General features: G+C 42.9%; 1 protein-coding gene across 1 annotated transcript in view; it reads left to right on the plus strand.

The window, feature by feature from the left end:
- LOC134345172 (sodium/hydrogen exchanger 9-like) overlaps positions 1–23,312 on the plus strand; it is a 585,864-nt gene that overhangs the window by 469,461 nt on the left and 93,091 nt on the right. The window contains exon 13 of the mRNA XM_063045405.1: positions 258–306. Coding sequence (XP_062901475.1) covers positions 258–306 — 49 coding nt within the window. The remainder of the gene's footprint in view (positions 1–257; positions 307–23,312) is intronic.

Consider the following 23,312-nt stretch of genomic DNA (forward strand, 5'->3'; position numbering starts at 1 on the left):
AATATTCCCATTTCAGTGCAACCTTTGACTGAGCAACTTTAATGTTAAATATTTAAAGTTAATGATGACAAGTTCATTAAGGTTCCAATTTTTGGAAACTGAAGACAAGTGTGAAATCATCCAGGAATTGGGAAGTGTTACTAGCTGGTCTCAGGATTAAGGAATAATGTATCGAAAGTGTAGGTAGGTTGTCACAGAAGAACATAGTTCACTGTGCAACACCATCACTGATTCCCTTCATTTGCTTTGTACCACAGGGTTGGTGTGAATCCGGATGATGATCTCAACCAAGAAGATGTACATGTGGTAAGTACAAAAATGAAACCTGTATTCACTGTAAATAAAAGAGTGTGGCAATTGTGCAGCCCAAAGACATACAGTATTTTACAAAACCTGTTGTTTCTTTGTTGAGATCGCCTTGCTTTTATTCAGAATGTCTCGCTCTCCCAAATCATTGACCAGCCATTTGCCTTGCCCTTGACTGCTGCATGGTTTCTTTCTTCTACTCCGCTTTGCTGTTGTTTCATTTTGTACCAATCAACACGACGTGAGAAACAGGAAGTTGCAGAAGAGATCGCAATCACAAGTGTTCTTATTACATGTATGTGATAAAGTGTTATTACATGTATGTGATAAAGTGGCATCTTTATGTTATATTTCAGGGACAGAATTTGGTGATGATGAAACTCATGCCTAATTTACTGTATTATGGAGATGGCGCACTCAAATGAGGAAGAATTTCTGTCCTGTAGTTTTTTTCAATACAATGGTCTGTATTCTGAAGTGAAACTACATGCAGGATTATTAAAAGTCATAATACATAATATTTTAAAGGCCTGAATCATACATTCAATCAATCCCTCTCCAATGTACTTATTGCCTGGTGATACAAGTTATGGACTCCTGGTGGTTGCTTGTTTTATATTCAGTGGCTACGTATGCACAACAATGAGTCATGTAGGTACTTAACATTGATCCAATTATTTAATAATATTTGTAATATCTACCAGCTGTAAAACCTTCTGAAATGTTTCTGCTTCTCTAATTCAAAGCCTGTGGTTTTTCCTTTCGTCGATTGCTTTAACATCGGCAGCTGGACTTCTTGTTATCCAAGCCCTAAGCTCCAAAACTCCCTTCATAAGCATTGGTCCTCATCTCTTAATACGCAGCTGAAAAACTACAGTCTAGAAGCACAGATGCACCGTTACTTTACTGTCAATTGAATTTGTTGTCACAAAGCCCAATATTTAATGCAGAGATTGAGTGTTTCATGGTTTCATAGATCAGCAGTGATTGAATGGCAGGGCAGACTTAATAGACAAAATGGCCTGCTTTTGCCCAATATATCTTATGGGCTTATGGTTGCCGGCATTTGTTTGGTGAGCCAGTGTCCACCTCGATTATGAACCTGCCCTGCAAAGTATAGCAGTGCCTAAGGCCCATGGTTAATTGCTTGCGGAACAATACTTGACATGCATGTGATGCCAAAATCATGTCAGATATACAAATGCAACTCAAGTTGGAAATGGAGGGAAATGAGCTGGAAGTGGCTGCATCCAAACATATTCTTAAATTACAAAGCACTGAATTATCCAGCACCATGCAGTCAAATTTCTAGGCCAGCCCGGTAGAGCTTTTGCCTACCTCTGGTAATATCAGCATCAGTTTTAGTTGATAATATTCCTGTGGAGCATATTGAGATGTTGTATGATGTTGTGGACGCTATTTAAATGGAAGGCATCAATGATCCTAACTAGTTAGGTAACGATCAATGGCCATATCCAAATCTTTTCCCATTATAATAGCTTGACTGTACTGGAAATACTTGCTTTACATTTCTTCTTCCTTTCCACTTTAATTTTTATGTGATAGAGTCATGGAGAAGCACAGCAGAGAAACAGGCCCCTTGGCCCATCTAGTCCATTCTGAAACCATTTGAACTATCTACTCCCATCGACCTGCACCAGGGCCATACCCCTCCATACCCCTACTATCCATGTACCAATCCAAACTTCTCTTAATTATTGAAATTGAGCTGGCATGGACCACTTGTGTTGGCAGCTAATTCCACATTCTCATGACTGTCTGGGTGAAGGACTTTCCCCTCATGTTCGCCTTCAGCTTCTCACCTTTCACCTTTAACCCATGATCTCTGATTGTAGTCCCACCCAACCTCAGTGGAAAAATCTAAAATCACACATGAAGGCATCTTTACTTGTGTACTCAGATATGTATAAAACAAAGGGCTGTGTTTGGCTTTAGAGACTGTACTGTGAAAGGAAATATTCTACCCTATTTTATCCATAATAACTAATACATACGGCAACACCGATAGCAAACAACAGGCTGAATTTTAATTCCTGGGAATGAGTGAATTGGTAGTGAACCAAAGGTTAAAAACTAAAATATTTGAAACAGTAGTCAAATTTATTCACTTAACAAAACTGTGGCGAGGATCAGGTCATCATGGCTTTAGAAGCTTCCCACTTAAATCATTCTACTCCTCCGCACTCACCTGTGTAAAGAGCCAGCTCCCAACATCATTGGAACCATTTCCCCCACACAGCCTCCAACTACATATTGGACCCACATTTCTTGACTGCTATTACACCAGGAACGCGAGTGGACTACCTCCAACCCCCGATCACTGTTCAACATAGATACAGGCACCATTGGATCCAGCTGCCTTATCCTCAACTGCCATCTTCCTTCCCTGACCACCACTCAACATCTTCTTCCAGCAGGATCACCAGTGTTTAAAATCAAAATGATTTCCTGACATTAAAACACAGCTTCTGTCTGAATCTAACTCTTGCACAGAAATATTGAACACCCTAAACTGGAAGACTCTAGATTGAATCAAAATGTTTCAGATGCACAAAATGATTTCAACGAAATAAATCTCGATTTCAACATTTAAGAGAAGTTTGTATAGGTACATGGATAGAAGGGGTATGGAGGGCCCTGGTCCAGATGCGGTCAATGGGAGTAGGCAGTTTAAATGGTTTTGGCTTGGACTAGATGGGCTGAAGGGCCTGTTTCTGTGCTGTTCTTCTCTATGACTCTATGGCATTCTGTGAACTTTCTAAGATTTGACAGAAAATTTAACCAATGTCTTCCCACAAATGATGTTTGTCTCTGATGCTCTGAGATACTTCTTTCTTGGGAAGGGTTAACTATTCCTACACTGAATTTATAATTATTGCTGCAAATGAGCCGAATGAGAGAGCATGTCTCCATGGTAAACTACAGGCCAGTTACTGTCTTCAGTCTCATTAGCAAAGAACATCCTTAGGATTAAAGCTTTCCTGAATTAAACAAACATTTTTTCCCCAGATAAGACATTCTCTTTAGCATAAGGTCAGTGATGGTCTGTACAATTTCAGAGTGATCTTCAGGAAGTTGAATATGCAGTATTTTGTGATGTTGACACGGCTGAATTTCAGGCAAAATAAATTACTCTTGCACTTAGAGATTGGTACATCTGGTCAAAATAGACATCACCTCATATGCTATATCTCCATGGACATTTTTGGCTGCGTTTACAATTACCAAGCAACACTGTGACTGTCTTTCTTAGGCAGTCCCTCTGGATTGAGGTTTCCTAAGTTGGGAGCTTAACATCAAAGGGTATACTTTGTGCCGAAAGAACAAGAGGGAAAGCAATGGCAGTGGTGTGGCTCTGTTGATAAGAGATGGAATTACTTCTTTCGAAAGAGGTGACATAGGGTCAGAGAATGGTGAATCTTTGTGGTTGGGGTTAAGAAACTGCAAGGGTAAAAAAAAACATTATGGGAATCATATACAGTGTAGGCCTCCAAGTAGTAGCCAAGATGTGGGGTTGACACTGGGGAGCTGGAAAAGGCTTGTAATAAGGGTTATGACACAATTGTAATGGAGCACTTCAATATGCAAGGGGATTGGGAAAATCAGGTTGGCATCGGATCGTAAGAGAGGGAATTTGTTAAATGTCTATGAGATGACTTTTTAGAGCAGTTTGTGCTTGAGCCTACTCAGGGAAAAGCTATCTTAGATAGGGTGTTGTGTAATAGCCCAGATTTTATTATTCAGCTGAATGTAACGGAACTTTAAGAGGCAGTGGTCATAATATGATTGAATTCATACTGAAATTTGAATTCAATCAGTATTGCAATGGAATAAAGGGAATTACAGAGGAATGAGAGATGAGCTTGCCCAGGTGGATAGGAGGAGGATACTGGTGGGGATGACGGTAGAGCAGAGAGGGCTGAAGTTTCTGGGAATGGTTCACAAGGCTTAGGATACATATGTCCCACAGAGGAAGGAGTTCTTAAATGACAGGGGAAGGCAATTGTGGCTGACAAAGGAAGCTAAGGACTGCATAAAAGCCAAGGAAAGGGCATATAAGGTAGCAAAAGCGAGTGAGAAATTGGATGATTAGGAAGCTTTTAAAATCCAACAAAGGGCAACTAAAACAGTTTGAGACAGGAAAGGATGAAATATGAGGGCAGACTAGCCAATGCTATAAAGCAGGATGCCAAAAGTTTTTTCAGTTATATAAAGAGTAAAAAGGAGGTGAGAGTTGACATTGGACCACTGGAAAATTATGCTGATGAGGTAGTAATGGGGAACAAAGAAATGGCAGATGAACTTAATGGGTACTTTGCATCAGTCTTCACTGTGGAAGACACAAGCAGTGTGCTAGATCCCTGTAAGTGTCAGGGAGCAGGAATGAGTGCCATTGCTATTACAAAGGAAAATGTGTGAGGCTGACTCAAAGGTCTTAAGGTGGATGTCACCTGGACCAGATGGACTACATCCCAGAGTCGTGAGAGAGGTTGCTGAAAAGATAATGGATGCATTGGTCATGATGTTTCAGGAATCACTTGATTCTGGCATGGTCCAAGAGGACTGGAAGATTGCAAATGTCACTCCAATCTTTAAGAAAGGAGGGAGGCAAAAGAAAGGAAATTATAGTCCAGTTAGCCTAACCTCCGTGGTTGGGAAAGTGTTGGATTCTATCATTAAGGATGAGGTTTCAGGGTACTTGGAGACTGATGACAAAATAAGTCAAAGTCAATATGGTTTCTGTAAAGGGAAGATTTGCCTGACAAATCTGTGAGAGTTCTTTGAGGAAGTAACAAGCAGGGTGGAAAAAGGAGAGGCAGTGGATGTCATTTACTTGGATTTTCAGAAGTGATTTGATAAGATGTCACACATGAGGCTGCTTAATGAGATAAACTCCTATGGCATAGGAACAATATTGGCATGGATAGAGGAATGGCCAACAGTCAGGAGGCAGCGAGTGGGAATAAAAGCTTGGTTGCCAGTGACTAGTGCTGTTCCTCAGGGGTCAATACTGGGACTGCTACTTTTCACATTGCTTCACATCCACTGTGTCTAGATCTTTCCAAAGAACATTCTTTCTCAGATAAGAGGTCCAGAACTGTTCACAATACTCCAAATGTGGTCTGATCAATGCCTTGTACATCCTCAGCATTGCATGCTGGTCCTCTCAAAATTACATTGCATTTGCTTTCCTTATAACAGACTCAACCAGTTAGATAACCTTTAGGAAAAACTGCATGGGGGCTCCAAAGTCCGCTTGCCCCTTGATTTTTGAATTTTCTCCCCACTTAGAAAATTGTCTATGGCTTTTTACCTTTCTTTAAAGTGCATGACCATCCACTTCCCTATACTATATTCACCTGCCACTTTTTGCCCATTCTAAGTCCTTCTGCAGATTCTTTGTTTACTCAACACTACCTGACCTTTCACCTATCTTTGTATCATCTGAAAACTTGGCCACTTCAATTCCATCATACAAATCATTGAAATACAACATGAAAAGAAGCCTCCTGCGAGTCAGCCAATCTTCTATCCATGCTAGTATATTTCATGCGATCCCATGGGCTCTTATCTCTTTAGCTACCTCATGTGCAGCAACTGGTCAAAGGCCTTCTGAAAATCCAGGTTTACAACATTAGCTGATGCTCCTTTGTCTACGCTGTTTGTTATTTCCTCAAAAAATTCCAGCAGATGTGTCAGGCAAGATTTCCCTTTAAGGAAACTGTGCTGACTTGACCTATTTTATCATGTACTTCCAAGTACCTCAAACCTCATCTTTAAAAATGGATTCCAACATCTTTCCAACAATTGAAGTCAGTCTAACTGACCTATAATTTCCTTTCTTCTCCCTCCCTCCCTCCCTTCTTCAAGTGTGAAGTGACATTTGCAATTTTCCAGTCCTCTGGAAACATTCCAGAATCTAGTGGCTCATGAACAATCATTATTAACAACTCCACAATCTCTTCAGCTACCTTTTTCGGAATCCTGGGGTGTAGTCTATCTGGTCCAGGTGACTTATCGACCTTCAGATCTTTCTCAAGCACCTTCTCCTTAGTAACTGCAACTGCACTAACTTCTGCTCGCTGATACTCTCAAATTTCTGGCCTCTTCCACAGTGAAGATGGATGCAAAATACTTATTAAGTTTTTCTGCTATTTCCTTGGCCCTCATTATTCCCTCTCCAGTGTCATTTTCCAATGGTCTAATCTCCACTCTCAGCTCTCTTTTACTCTTGATATATTTGAAAAAAAAACTTTGGTATCTTCTTTTATATTTTTGTTTAGCATAGCTTCACATTTCATCTTTTTTCTCCTGGGTGAGCTGTGATTCTTCTCTCACTTACTGTGCACTACTGCAGAAGATCTTCAATTCCATTTAACTCAACACAACCCTGTACATCTAAACAAATGAAATAGAACCAAGTGTAAGCCAGTCAGCCACTTGTCCCCATTCTGCCATTCAGTAAAATTATGGCTGATCCATTCTAACTCGCCTTACTACACTCTCTCTATAGCCCTTGACTCCAATCAGCCATTCTCTGTTATCAGTATATTCAATGACTGTGTCCTCACAGCCCTCTAGTCCAAGTAATTCCATACAGTAGTTCAGCAGTCAGTGTAATTGCTTTACACTTCCAATGATCACTGATCAGGGTTCGAATCCCGCTGCTGACTATAGGTCTGTTCTCCCCGTGACCATGTGGGTTTCCTCTTGGTGTCCTAGTTTCCTTCCACATTCCAGTCATACGAGTTAGGATTATTAAGTTACAAACATACAAAGAAATGCATTGCTCGCTTCGGGGTTGTGCTGGGGCCGACCACAAATGTTGGCACGCTTCTGGCCTGGTATGTTGCCGCCGGAAGTACGGCAACACTTGCAGGCTGCCCCAGCACTTCCCTGACACAAGCAACACATTTCATTGTGTGTTTCGATGTTTTGATGCATATAAAGCTAATCTTGAGATCTTTTGCCTTGATTCATAACTCTCTATAGAGAAAAATTATCATTTCCATCTGAAATAGGTGACTTTTTATTCTAAAATTATTTAAGATATTACTACCCATGGAAACATACTTGCAGATACCCCTACTAGGATGAACATCCATGGAGAAAACAGCCTGTTAGTCCCCTACAGAATCTTAAAAGCTTCAATGTGTATAGACCCAATTTGTTCAACCTGGTGAACCTTCTCAGCACTGCTACCAAAGCAAATAGGGAGAGGTACGAAATCTGTACACAAAGAGTGGTCCCACAAGCACCCTGTGAAGTTGTATCGCAACCATTATGGGAGCGGCCATAGTGTGAGTGGGCCAGCGTTAGAGTGATCAGGCTTTGGCCCAGCAGGCTTCAGTGAGAACAGATGAAGGTTGAGGGTGTTGAGCCATTTGTTTTGATTGTAGAACTTGGGTTTGAGAAGTTGGAGCCAAAGGCAATACCAGCGTAGGCGGTGGAAGGATCCTCCTGTGAGATGTGGGATTTCTCCCTGATGTTTACATCTGCAGGAAGTGCACCCAACTTCAGTTTCTGACTGACAAGGTCAAGGAACTAGAGCTGGATGTACTCAGGACCATCTGGGAGGTTGAAAAACTCACAGGTGAGACTTCTGTTGAGGTAGTCACATCCAGAGTGCAAGCTTCAGATAGTAGATGTGTGACCACCAGAAGTCTGGAGATTGAGCTGTTAGTGCAGGGTTCCCCTGTGGCCATTCCCTTCGATAACAAGTATACTCCCTCGGATACTGCTGGATGTATGACCTATCAGGGCACAGCAGCACAGCCAGGCCAGGGGGTATTGTGGCCAGCTCTTGAGGCTCAACAAGGAAGGGTAAGGTCATGCGGAGCGATAGTGATAGGAAATTTGATAATTGGCATGGAAGGGAGTTTCCTTGGCCATGAAAGAGACTCTCAGATGGTGTGTTGCCCCTTCCAGGTGCTAGGGTCCAGGATGTCTCAGCAAGGCTGCAGAATATTCTGAAGGTGGGGGAGTGGTTGAGCAGGCAAAGATTGAGGTGCAAATTGGCACCAGTGACTTAGGCAGTAAGGGAGAAGAAGTCAGACACACTCAGTATAAGAAATTAGGAAAGAGACTGAAGAGCAGGACCACCAATGTGGCAATCTCTGGATTATTCTTGGTGCCACATGCTGGTCAGGGCAGGAATAGAATAGGACAGATGAGTAAGTGGCTGAGGAACTGGTGCAGGGAGCAGGGTTTCAGGTTCTTGAATAATTGGTACCTTTTCTAAGCAAGGAGTGACCAGTACAAGAGGGACAGGTTGCATTTAAACTGGCAGAGAACCAAAATTCTGATCGGGGGTTCGCTGTTTGGGAGGGCTTAACCTAGTTTGGCAGGAAGATTGGAACCAGAGCACCAGGTCAGAAAGAGGAGGGATGGAGAGGATGGTAGATGTCAGGGCCAGTTTAAAAAAAGACAGGAGTAAATTAATAGATACAGTAGGATGGAAAGTTTGAAGTGTGTGTTTTTTAATGCTAAGAGTATTATGATGAACTTAGAACTTGGATCAGTATGTGGAACTCTGATTTTGTGGCTATTACAAAGATTTGGTTGAGAGAGGGACAGGAATGGGTGCTTAATTTTTCGGGGTTTAATTTTAGAAAAGATAGACAAGGGGAAGTTGCACTACTAATCAGGGACAATATCACAGCTACACTCAGAGGGGACATAACGGAGGGCTCATTGACTGAGTCTAAATGTGTAGAACTCAAAAACAGGAAGCATGCAATCACTCTGATAGGATTGTACTGCAGACCCCCAATAGGCACTGAGACATTGAGGAAGAGATATGCAGGCAGATTAAGGAAAGGTGTAAAAACAGTAGGATGGTTGTTATGGAGGACTTCAACTTCCCTAACATAAACTGGGGCCTTCTTAGTACAGGTGGTTTAGATGGGGCAGAATTTGTTAAATGCATCCGGGAGGGTTTCTCAAATCAAGATGTAGATACTCTTACAAGAGTACTGGAATAGGTGATGGGTAATAAATCTGGCGGGTTGACCAACCTTTCAGTGGGTGAGCAGGTTAGGGAACAGCGACCACAAATCGTTAAGATAGCTGTAGAGAGGATAAGCATGGAACTTGTGGGAGAGTATTAAACTGGAGCAGGCAAACTATGAGAGCAGTAAGAAGGAACGAGGGAGAGTTACAGCTATTTTTTGGGCAAGACCACATCCAAAATCCAGCCATGCAGAGTACAGGACAGGTATGTTCCAGTCAGATTGAAGGACAAGGACGGCAGGGTAAGATGCTGAGGGAAGTGATGAATTTAGTCAACAAGAAAAAGGAAAAGTATATAAAGTTTAGGATGCTAGAATCAAACAGAGATATGGAAGATTATAAAGAAGCCAGGAAAAGAACTCAAGAAAGGAGTTAGGAAACCCAGGAAAAGTCCTTGGCAAGTAGGTCTAAAGAGAATCCCGAGGCATTGGGATTACGTCAGGAGCAAAGGGATAACTAGGGTGAGAGTGGGACCACTCAAGGATAAAGAGGTAACATTTTCTTGGATGCAAATTACGTGGGTGAGGTCCTTAATGAGAACTTTACATCAGGTATTTACCAAGGAGAAGGATGTGGAGAATAGGGTGATCAGTGCTGAGAGTATTACTATGCCAGGGCATTTTGAGGTAAAGGAGGAGGTAGCGTGGGGTCTCTTAAAGAACATTAAGGTGGTTAAGTCCCCAGGGCCTGACGGGACACATCACAGGTTATTGAGAGAGGCAAGGGAAGATGTTGCTGGGGCCTTAACCAATATCCTTGTGTCCAGCCTAGCCACAAACGAGGTTTCTGAGTACTGGGAAGTACCTAACGTTCCATGCTTCAAGAATGGAACCGGGGATAAACCTGGAAGCTATAGGCTGGAAACACAGACAAAATGCTGGAGGAACTCAGCAGGCCAGGCAGCGTCTACGGAAAAAGATAGCGTCGGCATTCCGGGCCAAGGCCCGTCGGCATTCCGGGCCAAGGCCCTCCGGCAGGACTGGAGAAAAAAGTTGAGGAGTAGATTTAAAAAGGTGGGGGGAGGGGAGAGAAAAAACACATGGTGGTAGATGAAACCAGGAGGGGAAGGGGGTGAAGTAAAGAGCTGGGAAATTGATTGGTGAAAGAGATACAAGGCTGGAGAAGGAGGAATCTAATAGGACAGGACAGAAGGCCGTGGAAGAAAGAAAAGGGGGGAGGAGCGCCAGAGGGAGGCAGTGGGCAGGCAAGGAGATAAGGTGAGAGAGGGAAAAGGGGATGGGAATGGTGGGGAAGGGGCATTTCCGGAAGTTCGAGAAATGGATGTTCATGCCAGCGGGTTGGAGGCTACCCAGTTGGAATATAAGGTATTGTTCTTCCAACCTGTGGGTGGCTTCATCTTGACAGTAGAAGAGGCCGTGCAGTGACATATCGGAATGGGAAGTAGATTTAAAATGGGTGGCCACTGGGAGATCCCACTTCTGGCAGAGAGTGTTGATGGTGGAGGAAGGGAAGCCCCTTTCTTTGGAAAAAAAAGGACATCTCCTTCGATTTGTTTCAAACTATAGACTGGTGAGTTTCACGAGGGTGGTAGGGAAATTACCAGGGACAATTCTTAGGGATAGAATTTATGAGCATTTGGAAAACCATGGCCTAACTAGGGAGAGACTGCATGGCCTTGTGCAGAGCAAGTCTTGCCTTAATAACCTGATTGAGTTTTTTGATGAGGTGGTGAAGGTGATTAGAAAATAGAACATAGAGCAGTATAGCACAGGAGCAGGCCCTTCAGCCCACAATATTGTGCTGGGCCAATTAAATTAACTGATTGATGAAGATAGAGCTGTGAATGCTGTCTTCTTGGATTTTGGTTAGGCAAAGTCCCTCATGGGAGGCTCATCCAGAAGATTAAGATGCATGGGATCAATGGTAAATTGGTCGTTTGGATTTAGAAGACAGAGGCTGGTGGTTGAGGGGACTTATTGCAGGTGCAGTTCTGTGATTATTGGCACTCTGCAGAGATCTGTACTTCTGTTTTGTGATGCACAGTATATAAATAACCTGAATGAAAATGTAGATGAGTGTGTTAGTAAGTTTACAGATGATATGTAGATTGGTGGTGTTGACAGTATAGATGACTGGCAAAGAATATAGTGGGATTATAGATCAGTTGCAGATATGGACAGAGGAATGGCAGATGGTGCTTAACCCAGCCAAATATAAAGTGTTGTACCTTAGTAAGTCAAATGTAAAGAGACAGTTCACCATTATGGGCAAGACCCTTAATAGCATTGATGAGCAGAGGGATCTTGGGGTCCAAGTTCATAGCTCCCTGAAAGTGGCGAGGCAGGTCAATAGGGTAGTTAAGAAGACATATAGAATGCTTGCAATTATTAGTCAAGCCATTGAGTTCAAAAGTCAGGAAGTTATGTTGCAGCTTTCTTAAACTGTAGTTAGGTTGCATCAGGAGTATTGCATACAGTTAACAATAAGTACTCCTGTCTGAGTACTGCTGGGGGGAACGGCCCACCTGGGGGAAGCAACAGTGGCTGCACCTCCGGCACAGAGTCTCACCCTGTGGCTCAGAAGGATAGGGAAAGGAAGAAGGCAGCAGTAATAGGGGACTTTATAGTTAGGGACTCAGACAGGCGATTCTATGGACACAGGAAAGAAACACAGATGGTAGTTTGCCTCCCAGGTGCCAGGGTCCGAGATGTTTCTAATCGCGTCCACGATATCCTGAAGTGGGAAGGTGAACAGCCAGAGGTCGTGGTACAGGAATACTGCCTGTGCCATGTGACAGTGAGTATAGGAATAGAATGAGGTGGAGGATAAATGATGGCTGAAGGATTAGAGCAAGGGGCAGGGACTCAGATTTCTGGATCATTGGGACCTCTTTTGGGGCATGCGTGACCTGTACAAAAAGGACGGGTTGCACTTGAATCCGAGGGGGACCAATATCCTGGCAGGGAGGTTTGCTAAGGCTATTGGGGAGAGTTTAAACTAGAATCGCTGAGGGGTGAGAATCGAACTGAGGAGAAGGAGAAAGGGGCAGTGGGCTCACAAATAGAGAAAGCTTGGAGCCAATGCAAGAGGGAGGATAGGCAGGTGACAGAGAAGTGATGCACTCAGACCAGTGGTTTGAGATGTGTCTATTTTAACGCAAGGAGTATCATGAACAAAGAGGATGAGCTTAGAGCGTAGATCAATACTTGGAGCTATGATGTTGTGGCCATTACAGAGACTTAGATGGCTCGGGGCAGCAATGGCTACTTAGAGTGCCAGGCTTTAGATGTTTCAGAAAGCATAGAAAGGGAGGCAAAAGAGGTGGGGGTGTGGCATTGCTGATCAGAGATAGTGTCACATCTGTAGAAAAGGAGGAAGTCATGGAGGGATTGTCTACTGAGTCTTTGTGGGTGGAAGTTAGGAACAGGTAGGGATCAATAACATTAGTGGGTGTTTTTTATTGACCACCCAATAAGGGACATTGAGGAGCAAATAGAGAGAAAGATTCTGGACAGGAATAATAATTACTGGATTGTTGTGGTGGGAGATCTTATTTCCCAAATATTGATTGACATCTCCCTAGAGCAAGATGGGGTAGATACCCCATTTAGATGGGGTAGAGTTTGTTAGGTGTGTTCAGGTTTCCTGACACAATATGTAGATAAGCCTACAAGAGGAGAGGCTGTACTTGATCTGGTACTGGGAAATGAACCTGGTCAGATGTCAGGTCTCTCAGTGGGAGAGCATTTTGGAGATAGTGGTCACAATTCCATCTCCTTTACCATAGCATTGGAGAGGGATTGGAACGGACAAGTTAGGAAAGTGTTTAATTGGAGTAAGGAGAAATATGAAGCTATCTGGCAGGAACTTGGAAGCATAAATTGGGAACAGATGTTCTCAGGGAAATGTACGGCAGAAATCTGGCAAATGTTCAGAGGATATTTGCATGGCATTCTGCATAGGTACATTCCAATGAGACAGGGAAAGGATGGTAGGGTACAGGAACTGTGGTGTACAAAGGCTGTCAAACATCTAAGTCAAGAAAAGAAAAGCTTATGAAGGGTTCAAAAAACTAGGTAATGATAGACATCTAGAAGATTATAATGCCAGAGGAAGGAGCTTAAGAATGAAATTAGGAGAGCCAGAGGGGGCCATGAGAAAGCCTTGCCGGGCAAGATTAAGGAAAACCCCAAGGCATTCTACAAGTATGTGAAGAGCAAGAGGATAAGACGTGACAGAATAGGACCAATCAAGTGTGACAGTGGAAAAGCGTGTATGGAACCAGAGGGGATAGCAGAGGTACTTAATGAATACTTTGCTTCAGTATTCTCTACAGAAAAGAATCTTGACAATTGTAGGGATGACTTACAGCAGACTGAAAAGCTTGAGAATATAGACATTAAGAAAGAGGATGTGCTGGAGCTTTTGGAAAGCATCAAGTTGGATAAGTCACCAGGACCGGATAAAATGTACCCCAGGCTACGGTGGGAGGCGAGGGAGGAGATTGCTGAGCCTCTGGCAATGATCTTTGCATCATCAATGGGGACGGGAGAGGTTCTGGAGGATTGGAGGTTTGCAGATGATGTTCCCTTTATCAAGAAAGGGAGTAGAGATAGCCCAGGAAATTACAGACCAGTGAATCTTACTTCAGTGGTTGGTAAGTTAATTGAAAACATCCTGAGAGTCATCATATGATGAAGGCAGGTTGTGCCTTACAAGCCTGATTGAATTTTTTGAGGATGTGATAAACACATTGATGAAGGTAGAGCAGTAGTCATAGTCATAGTCATAGTCATACTTTATTGATCCCGGGGGAAATTGGTTTTCGTTACAGTTGCACCATAAATAATAAATAGTAATAAAACCATAAATAATTAAATAGTAATATGTAAATTATGCCAGTAAATTATGAAGTAAGTCCAGGACCAGCCTATTGGCTCAGGGTATCTGACCCTCCAAGAGAGGAGTTGTGAAGTTTGATGGCCACAGGCAGGAATGACTTCCTATGACGCTCTGTGTTGCATCTCAGTGCAATGAGTCTCTGGCTGCATGTACTCCTGTGCCCACCCAGTACATTATGTAGTGGATGGGAGACATTGTCCAAGATGGCATGCAACTTAGACAGCACCCTCTTTTCAGACACCACCGTCAGAGAGTCCAGTTCCATCCCCACAACATCACTGGCCTTACGAATGAGTTTCAGGCCGAGACCCTTCGTCAGGACTAACTGAAGGAAGAGTGAGTAAGGGATTTGAAAGTTGGAGGGGGAGGGGGAGATCCAAAATGATAGGAGAAGACAGGAGGGGGAGGGATAGAGCCAAGAGCTGGACAAGTGATAGGCAAAAGGGGATACGAGAGGATCATGGGACAGGAGGTCCGGGAAGAAAGACGGGGGGGGGGCACCCAGAGGATGGGCAAGAGGTATATTCAGAGGGACAGAGGGAGAAAAAGGAGAGTGAGAGAAAGAATGTGTGCATAAAAATGAGTAACGGATGGGGTACGAGGGACTGCACCTCTTCCTACAGATGCTGCTTGGCCTGCTGCGTTCACCAGCAACTTTGATGTGTGTTGCTTGAATTTTCGGCATCTGCAGAATTCCTGTTGTTTACGAATGAGTTTGTTGATTCTGTTGGTGTCTGCTACCCTCAGCCTGCTGCCCCAGCACACAACCGCAAACGTGATAGCACTGGCCACCACAGACTCATAGAACATCCTCAGCATTGTCCGGCAGATGTTAAAGGACCTCAGTCTCCTCAGGAAATAGAGACGGCTCTGACCCTATAGACAGCCTCAGTGTTCTTTGACCAGTCCAGTTTATTGTCAATTCGTATCCCCAGGTATTTGTAATCCTCCACCATGTCCACACTGACCCCCTGGATGGAAACAGGGGTCACCGGTACCTTAGCTCTCCTCAGGTCTACCACCAGCTCCTTAGTCTTTTTCAGATTAAGCTGCAGATAATCCTGCTCAGCCAATGTGACGAAGTTTCCTACCGTAGCCCTGTACTCAGCCTCATCTACCTTGCTGATGCATCCAACTATGGCAGAGTCATCCGAAAACTTCTGAAGATGACAAGACTCTGTGCAGTAGTTGAAGTTGCAGTAGATGTAGTGTATATGGATTTCAGCAAGGCATTTGATCAGGTAACCCCATGCAAGGCTTATTGAAAAATTAAGGAGGCATCGGGTCCAAGGGGACCTTGCTTTGTTGATCCTTTACTGGCTTGCCCACAGAAAGTAAGGAATGGTTGTGGACGGGTCATATTCTGCATGGAGGTCAGTAACCAATGGTATGCCTCAGGGATCTGTTCTGGAACCCTTTCTCTTCGTGATTTTTATAAATGATCTGGACGAGGAAGTGTAGGGATGGGTTAGTAAATTTGCTGATGACACAAACGTTGGGGTGTTGTGAATAGTGTGGAGGGCTGTCAGAGGTTACAGTGGGACATCAATAGGATGCAAAACTGGGCTGAGGCAGATGGAGTTCAACCCAGGGTGTGAGGTGGTTCATTTTGGTAGGTCAGATATGATGGCAGAATATAGTATTAATGGTAAGATTCTTGGCAGTGTGGAGGGTCTGAGGAATCTTGGGGTCCAAGTCCATACTCAACACTGAAAGCTACTGCACAGGTTGACTCTGTGGTTAAGAAGGCATACGTTGCATTGGCCTCCATCAACCGTGGGACTGAGTTTACGAGCCGAGAGGTAATGTTACAATTTTATAGGACCTTGGTCAGACCCCACTTGGAGTACTGTGCTCAGTTCTGGTCACCTCACTACAGGATGGATGTGGAAACCATAGAAAGGGTGCAGAGGAGATTTACAAGGATGTCACCTGGATCGGGGAGCATGCCTTATGGGAATAGGTTGAGTGAACTCAGCCTTTTCTCCTTGGAGTGATGGAGGATAAGAGGTGATCTGATGGAGGTGTACAAGATGACGAGAGGCATTGATCGTATGGATATAAGTGCAGAATCAAATATCGCTGTGATGATTGTATGCTCTAGTATCAATTGTTTGGCAACGATAAAGTATAAAGTATAAAGGATAGTCAGAGGGTTTTTCCCAGGGCTGAAATGGCTAGCATGAGAGGACATATTTTTAAGGTGCTTGGAAGTAGATACAGAGGAGGTGTCAGGGTAAGTTTATTTTCACATAGAGTTGTGAGTGCGTGGAATGGGCTGTCGACGACGGTGGTGGAGGCGGATACAATAGGGTCTTTTAAGAGACTCCTGGATAGGTACATGGACCTTAGAAAAATAAAGGGCTATAGGTAACCCTAGGTAATTTGTAAAGTAAGGACATGTTCAGCACTGCATTGTGGGCCGAAGGGCCTGTATTATACTGTAGGTTTTCTGTGACTCTGTGTTTCTGATCATCCTATTACAGGAAGGATGTCAAGGCTTTGGAGATGGTGCAGATGAGTTTACCAGGATACTGCCTGGTTTAGAGAGCATGTGCTATAACAAGAGGTTGGACAACTTGGATTGCTTTCTCTGGAGTGACAGAGATCGAGGGGAGATCTGACAGAGGTTTATGAGATTATGAGAGGTATAGATAGAGTTGACAGTCAGTACTTCTTTCCCAGGATTGAAATAGCTAATACCAGAGGGCATGCATTTAAGGTGAGAGGGGGTAATTTTAAAGGAGATGTGAGAGGCAAGTTTTTTTTACACAGAGAGTGGTGAGTCCCTGGAATGTGCTGTCTGATGTGGTGATAAAGGCAGCTACATTAGGGACTTCTAAGGGACATCTAGATTGGCACATGAACATGAGGAAAATGGAGGGATATGGACATTGTGTAGGCATAAGGGATTAGTTGAATTGGCCATTTGATAACCTATTTGTTTGGTTCAGCACAACATTGTGTGCCGAAGGAACAGTTCCTGTCCTGTACTGTTCTACGTTTTAACCACATTACTTCTATATTCCATACACCACACAATGAGTTAACCTGGACTGACAATAAACTGGACTGGTCAAAGAACACTGAGGCTGTCTACAAGAAGGGTCAGAGCCGTCTCTATTTCCTGAGGAGACTGAGGTCCTTTAACATATGCCAGACGATGCTGAGGATGTTCTATGAGTCTGTGGTGGCCAGTGCTATCATGTTTGCTGTTGTGTGCTGGGGCAGCAGGCTGAGTGTAGCAGACACCAACAGAATCAACAAACTTATTCGTAAGGCCAGTGATGTTGTGGGGATGGAACTGGACTCTCTGACGGTGGTGTCTGTAAAGAGGATGCTGTCCAAGTTGCATGCCATCTTGGACAATGTCTCCCATCCACTACATAATGTACTGGGTGGGCACAGGATTACATTCAGCCAGAGACTCATTCCACCGAGATGCAGCACAGAGCTTCATAGGAAGTCATTCCTGCCTGTGGCCATCAAACTTCACAACTCCTCCCTTGGAGGGTCAGACACCCTGTGCCGATAGGCTGGTCCTGGACTTATTTCATAATTTACTGGCATAATCTTACATATTACTATTTCACTATTTATGGTTCTATTACTATTTATTATTTATGGTGCAACTGTAACGAAAACCAATTTCCCCCTGGGATCAATAAAGTATGACTATAACTATGACTTCCTTATTGCTTGCTGAAAGTTTGGGGCGGCATGGTAGCGTAGTGATTAGCACAACGCTTTACAGTACAGGTGACCCAGGTTCAATTTCTGCTGCTGCCGGTAAGCAGCATATATGTTCTCCCCATGACCGCGTGGGTTTCCTCTGGGTGCAGTGGTTCACCCCACAGTCCAAAAACGTACAGGTAGGTAGGTTAATTGATCATTGTAACTTGCCCGTGATTAGGCTAGGATTAAATTGGGACATTGCTGGGTGGCGTGGCTCGAAGTGCGGGAAGGGCCTAAATAAATTGACTGCTTATGTTTCACGCAATAGGACGTGTGTATACCCCCAGCCCTCAGCATTTCGTAGTTTCAGCCCATTGAAATAATAAATTTTCTTTTTCATTCTTCTCAGTGTAGAAAGTGTAAATTTGTACTTTGAACTTTGAATCTCACATCTTCTCATATTACACTCCTTCTGCTAACTCCTCCTTCCGGCAAAATCCTTGTAAATGTTCCTTCTTGAGTTTCCGCAAGAGAAAATTTGCAAGGATGTTGCTGGGACTTGAGGTCTTAGGGTTGAATCGGTTAGGTCTTTTTTTCCCCCTGATACGTAGGAGGATAGGGGAGATTTCAATGAGGCATACAAAATTATGAAGGGTGTAGACAGGGCAAGTGCAAGCAGGCTTGTTCCACCTGAGGGTGAGTTAGACTAGAACTGGAGGTCGTAGGTTTAGGATGAAAGTATTAATATGGGAATCTGAGGGGGAATTTCTTCACTCCAAGGGTGGTGCCAGTGGAAGAGGTCGATGCAAGTTCAGTTGCAATATTTAAGTGAAGTTTACATAAGTGCATAGATCGGAGGGTTATAGAGGACTACAGTCAATGTGTTAATGCAACTTGGCAGAATAATAGTTCAGCATGGACTAAATAGGCCAAGGCACCTCTTTTTATGCTGTTGTGCCTTATGACTCTATGTATCAATGGAAAAAAAAACTGTCCAAAATTATACCAGAATTCCGTTAACAGCACTTCATTGACACAGCCACCACCCTTCACTATCATAGATGATTTCAGGATATGGAACAGATCTTGAATCTGTCCTACACTGGTTCACATGAAATTGTCTGCAGTATTTCCTATTTTTGGTTTTAGTTTAAATGGGGTGCACAAGCATTCTGGGAGATTTACGTTTTTAAATTCAGGTTCATCCAAGAGCATGTACAGTAGATTACGGTTAATTGGGTTATCTGTTAATCAGGGCATCCGCTTATTTGGGACGACTCTTAAAGAACAAAAACCAATCGAGAAAATTGCCAGAATTTTCCTCATTTATTTGGGACAGTGTGTCGCTTAACTGGGGCCAGAGACTTGCTGAATAGTTCTAACACAGGGGTTCCCAATCTTTGGTCCATGGACCCCTTGGTTAATGGTAGGGGTCCATGGCATAAAAAAAGTTGGGAACCCTTGTTCTAACCAATGTCAGTCATGTGCACTTGTGTGGCTGGAAGACATTACACCGTGCTTAGAGTGAAACATTTTTTAATAGCATGAGTTGCGTGAGTTTGTGTTCAAAAAGCAGTGACCTTTGTCACTAATAGTTGATGAGACATAAGCAGTAAGACAATTCAGGACACTTTACCTCACTGCGGTTTCAAGTATTCAGACTTGGAGATGGTAGAAATGGCCCAGAGTGAAAATGAAACTATTTCACTACTTCAAACAAGTTAGGTACTACAAAGAATTTGAAGATATCGACACTCATCTTGAATGTTATAAGGAAAATGAAGGGTTGGAGGATGCAATCATATATAGCATGTATGAAGGCAGACTATTATCTTCAGTAGGTGTCTGCGCTGATCTTGTTCATTTATAGTCAAACAAAAAGAACAGAGTAGCGGGTTGAATTCCTCCATCAATAACTATGAGGAACTAATACATGGTTTTATAGTACTGTAGTACTATTGGTAGTGTTCTAATTTGTTCTGTACCTCATTTAAATATATAATTTGTTACTCAGTTTGTCCTTTTTAATATCTTTTTAATTACTTCCATGGAACTTCAACTTATTGGTGCAGCCACTTAATTGGGTCAAAATGTACTGGACCCGATGTGTCCCAATTAACTGGAATCCACTATATTTGGAATAAACACCAACTTCCCAAACAATTTTTTAGAAGTTTCATCTCCTGTAATTATTCTGTCTACATCCATCCATGAACTTTATACAGCTGATAATACCTCATCAAAATCTCCCCTGCTTCCTCATGCTTATAGTTCTCAGTTTTTGGAACTCTTTCTTTACCTTCCTTTGTCAGGAAATTCTCTAAATACTAACGTTAAATTCTTTAACTGCCTTTTTATTGTGAGAATGATTAAACACCCCCACTCATCTCAGATGTGATGTGATAAGCTTGTGACCTTACTAATGAAGGATTCTAGAGAACAGCAGCCTTCTCTTTTCCACTGCGTTATTTCTCTCCTTTTTCCGTGAAGCTATTTTCTCCGACCTTACAAAACAACAGTGGAACAACAGACATATTCATGTTGACAACCTGCTGAGCAGAGCAAGAAATATTGGAAATTAAAAACAATGACTGTTTTCATCTCTTTGCAAGTGGATGTAATTCATGTTGAAACTTTCTGTATGTTCTCCAGTGATGGCCATTCAGCCCCTCAGGTGTATGCTGATCCTTTTACTCATTTACACCTTTCCCATTTGCCCACACTAGTTCTGTATCTTTCTATGCTTTGCCTATCTAAAAGCCTGCCCAAATGTCTCTTAAATGCAGTCATTGCATCTGATTCCACCACTTTTCTAGCAGAAAGTTCCAGTTATCAACCAGTCACTGTGTAAAAAAAAAGTTCTTCTCAGATTGCCTTTAAAACTCCTTCCTTTTGCCTTGAACCTATATATTCCTTACCATGGGAAAATATTTACTTTATCCTAAATTTATACCCTATCAAGGCTTCTTCTAATTTTATATTCCCCTCTCAGGTCATCCTTCACCCCCCTTCACTCCAGAGAAACAAACCCAGTCCATCCGCTCTCTTCCCATAACCGAAACCTTCCAAATCGAGGCAATGTTCTGGTGGATCTCCTCTGCACCCTCTCCCATGCAGTCACATCCTTCCTTTCTTATGGAGACCAGAACAGCACCTAATACTCAAAGTGCTTTCTAACCAGCAGTATGTAAAGTTGGAATGTAACCTCCACAATTTCTATATTCTATGCCCCAGTCCATGAATGCTGTCTTCAGAGGTTCAATTTTTACAAAAAAAACTAAAAATCGCATAATACCCACCTCTTCTGAGTAAATTCAAAATAGATCATATGTTTATTATAAAAGTAAAATAATTTTGAATAAAGAAATAGGTCACTTTTCCCAATGGTTTCATACCATATGTGTAATTGTCAACCTGAAGGTTGTGAATTAACTTCAAGTGAATAGAATACTCTAATCCTAATCCCTAAAGTAGACAATCTTTTTGCATGCAGCCCTTTTTCACTTGAGTTGATATGCAAATTAATGGTTAATTAACATTGGTAATGATTTCACATTCATTAAATGCTTTCCAAGATGCGTGAATAATCACACCCAAACCCTGTTGCTCACAGATTAGTTATAGGGCAAAGCAGCATAGTTCTTCTTTCAATGTGCTTTCGTAAATACGACCTTCTTACATTGATATACATAGAAATTCTGACCTGATCTATGGCCCTTTGATTATTATCAATCATCAGTGTAAATATTATCTGGTCTTCTTCAAACGGGGGATTTGTTAATATTATCCAAAATAAGACCATAAGACACAGAAGCAGACTTAAGCCATTTGGCCATCGGGTCTGCTCCACCATTCCATTGTGGCTGAATTATTATCCCTCTCAACTCCAACCTCCTGCCTTCTCCCTGTATCCTTTGACACCATAACTAATTAAGAACCTATCAACTTCCTGATAAATTCTTAATTAGTTAGGGTGTCAAATGTTATGGGAAGAAGGCAGGAGAAGGATAATAATGCAGCCACAATGGAATGGTGGAGCAAACTCGATGGGCTGAATGGCCTAATTCCGCTCCTATGTCTATGGTCTAACCTCTGCTTTAAATTAAACCAATAACTTGGCCTCCACAGCTATCTGTGGCAATGAGTTCCACAGATTCACCACCCTCTGGCTCAAGAAATTTCTCCTCATCTCTGTTTTAAAGGGATTTTCTTATATTCTGAATCTGTGCCCTCTGGTCCTAGACTCCCCTACCGCAGGGAATGAACTCTGCACATCCATTCTATATAGGCTTTTCAGTATTTGAAAGGTTTCAATGAGATACCCACCCATTTTTTCTAAACTCCAGCAAGTACAGGCCCAGAGCCATCAAACTCTCCTCATATGTTAACCCTGTCATTCCCAGAATCATTCTTGTGAACCTCGTCCGGACACTCTCCAATGCCAACACATTCTTCCTTTGATAAGGAGACCAAGACTGCTCACAAGTGCGGTATGACCAATGCCTTATAAAGCCTATCCTTGTTTTTATATTCTAATCCTCTCAAAATGAATGTTAACATTACATTTGCCTTCCTCACTACTAACTCAAATGGCAAATTAACTTGTGGGGAATGCTGAATGAAAACTCCAAGTACCTTTGCACCACTGATTTTTAAATTTGCTTCCTGCTTTGAAAATAATCTAATATCCCCCTTTACCAAAATTGCATAAACATATATTTCCCTGTGCAGTATTCCATCTGCCACTTCTTTGCTCATTCTCCTAATCTATCTTCATCCCTCTTCTGACTCCCAACCCCTCGCCCTCCACCTATCTTTGCATCATTCGCAAACTTTGCCACAAAGCCCATCAATTCTCTCACCCAAATTATGGACAAATAACATTAAAAAAGCGATAAACACCTACTCCTGTAGAACGCCACTCGTCACCGGCAGCCAATCAGAAAATGCCCCCTTTATTCCTCGTTGTGACAGTAGAGGAGGCCCTGGACCGACATGTCGGAATGGGAATGGGAAGTGGAGTTAAAATGGGTGGCCACTGAGAGATCCCACTTTTTCTGGCGGACGGAGCGTAGGTGCTTGTTGAAACGGTCTCCCAATCTACGTCGGGTCTGACCAATATACAGAAGCCCACAGCAGGAGCACTGGATACAGTACATGACCCCAAAAGAGTCAAAGGTGAAGTGTCACCTTACCTGGAAGGACTGTTTAAGGCCCTGAATGGTAGTGAGGGGGGGTGGTGTAGTGGCAGGTGCAGCACTTGTTCCGCTTGCAAGGATTCTTTTACATCTCCTCTCCGGCTGCAATGAGGTCACACTCAGACTGGAGGAGCAACACCTTATATTCCGTCTGGGTAGCTTCCAACATCGATTTTTTGAACTTCCAGTAATGCCCCCCCCCCAACACCATTCCCCATTCCCATTTCCCTCTCTCCC

The sequence above is a fragment of the Mobula hypostoma genome, chromosome 4, assembly GCF_963921235.1.
Source record: "Mobula hypostoma chromosome 4, sMobHyp1.1, whole genome shotgun sequence".
NCBI lineage: Eukaryota > Metazoa > Chordata > Chondrichthyes > Myliobatiformes > Myliobatidae > Mobula > Mobula hypostoma.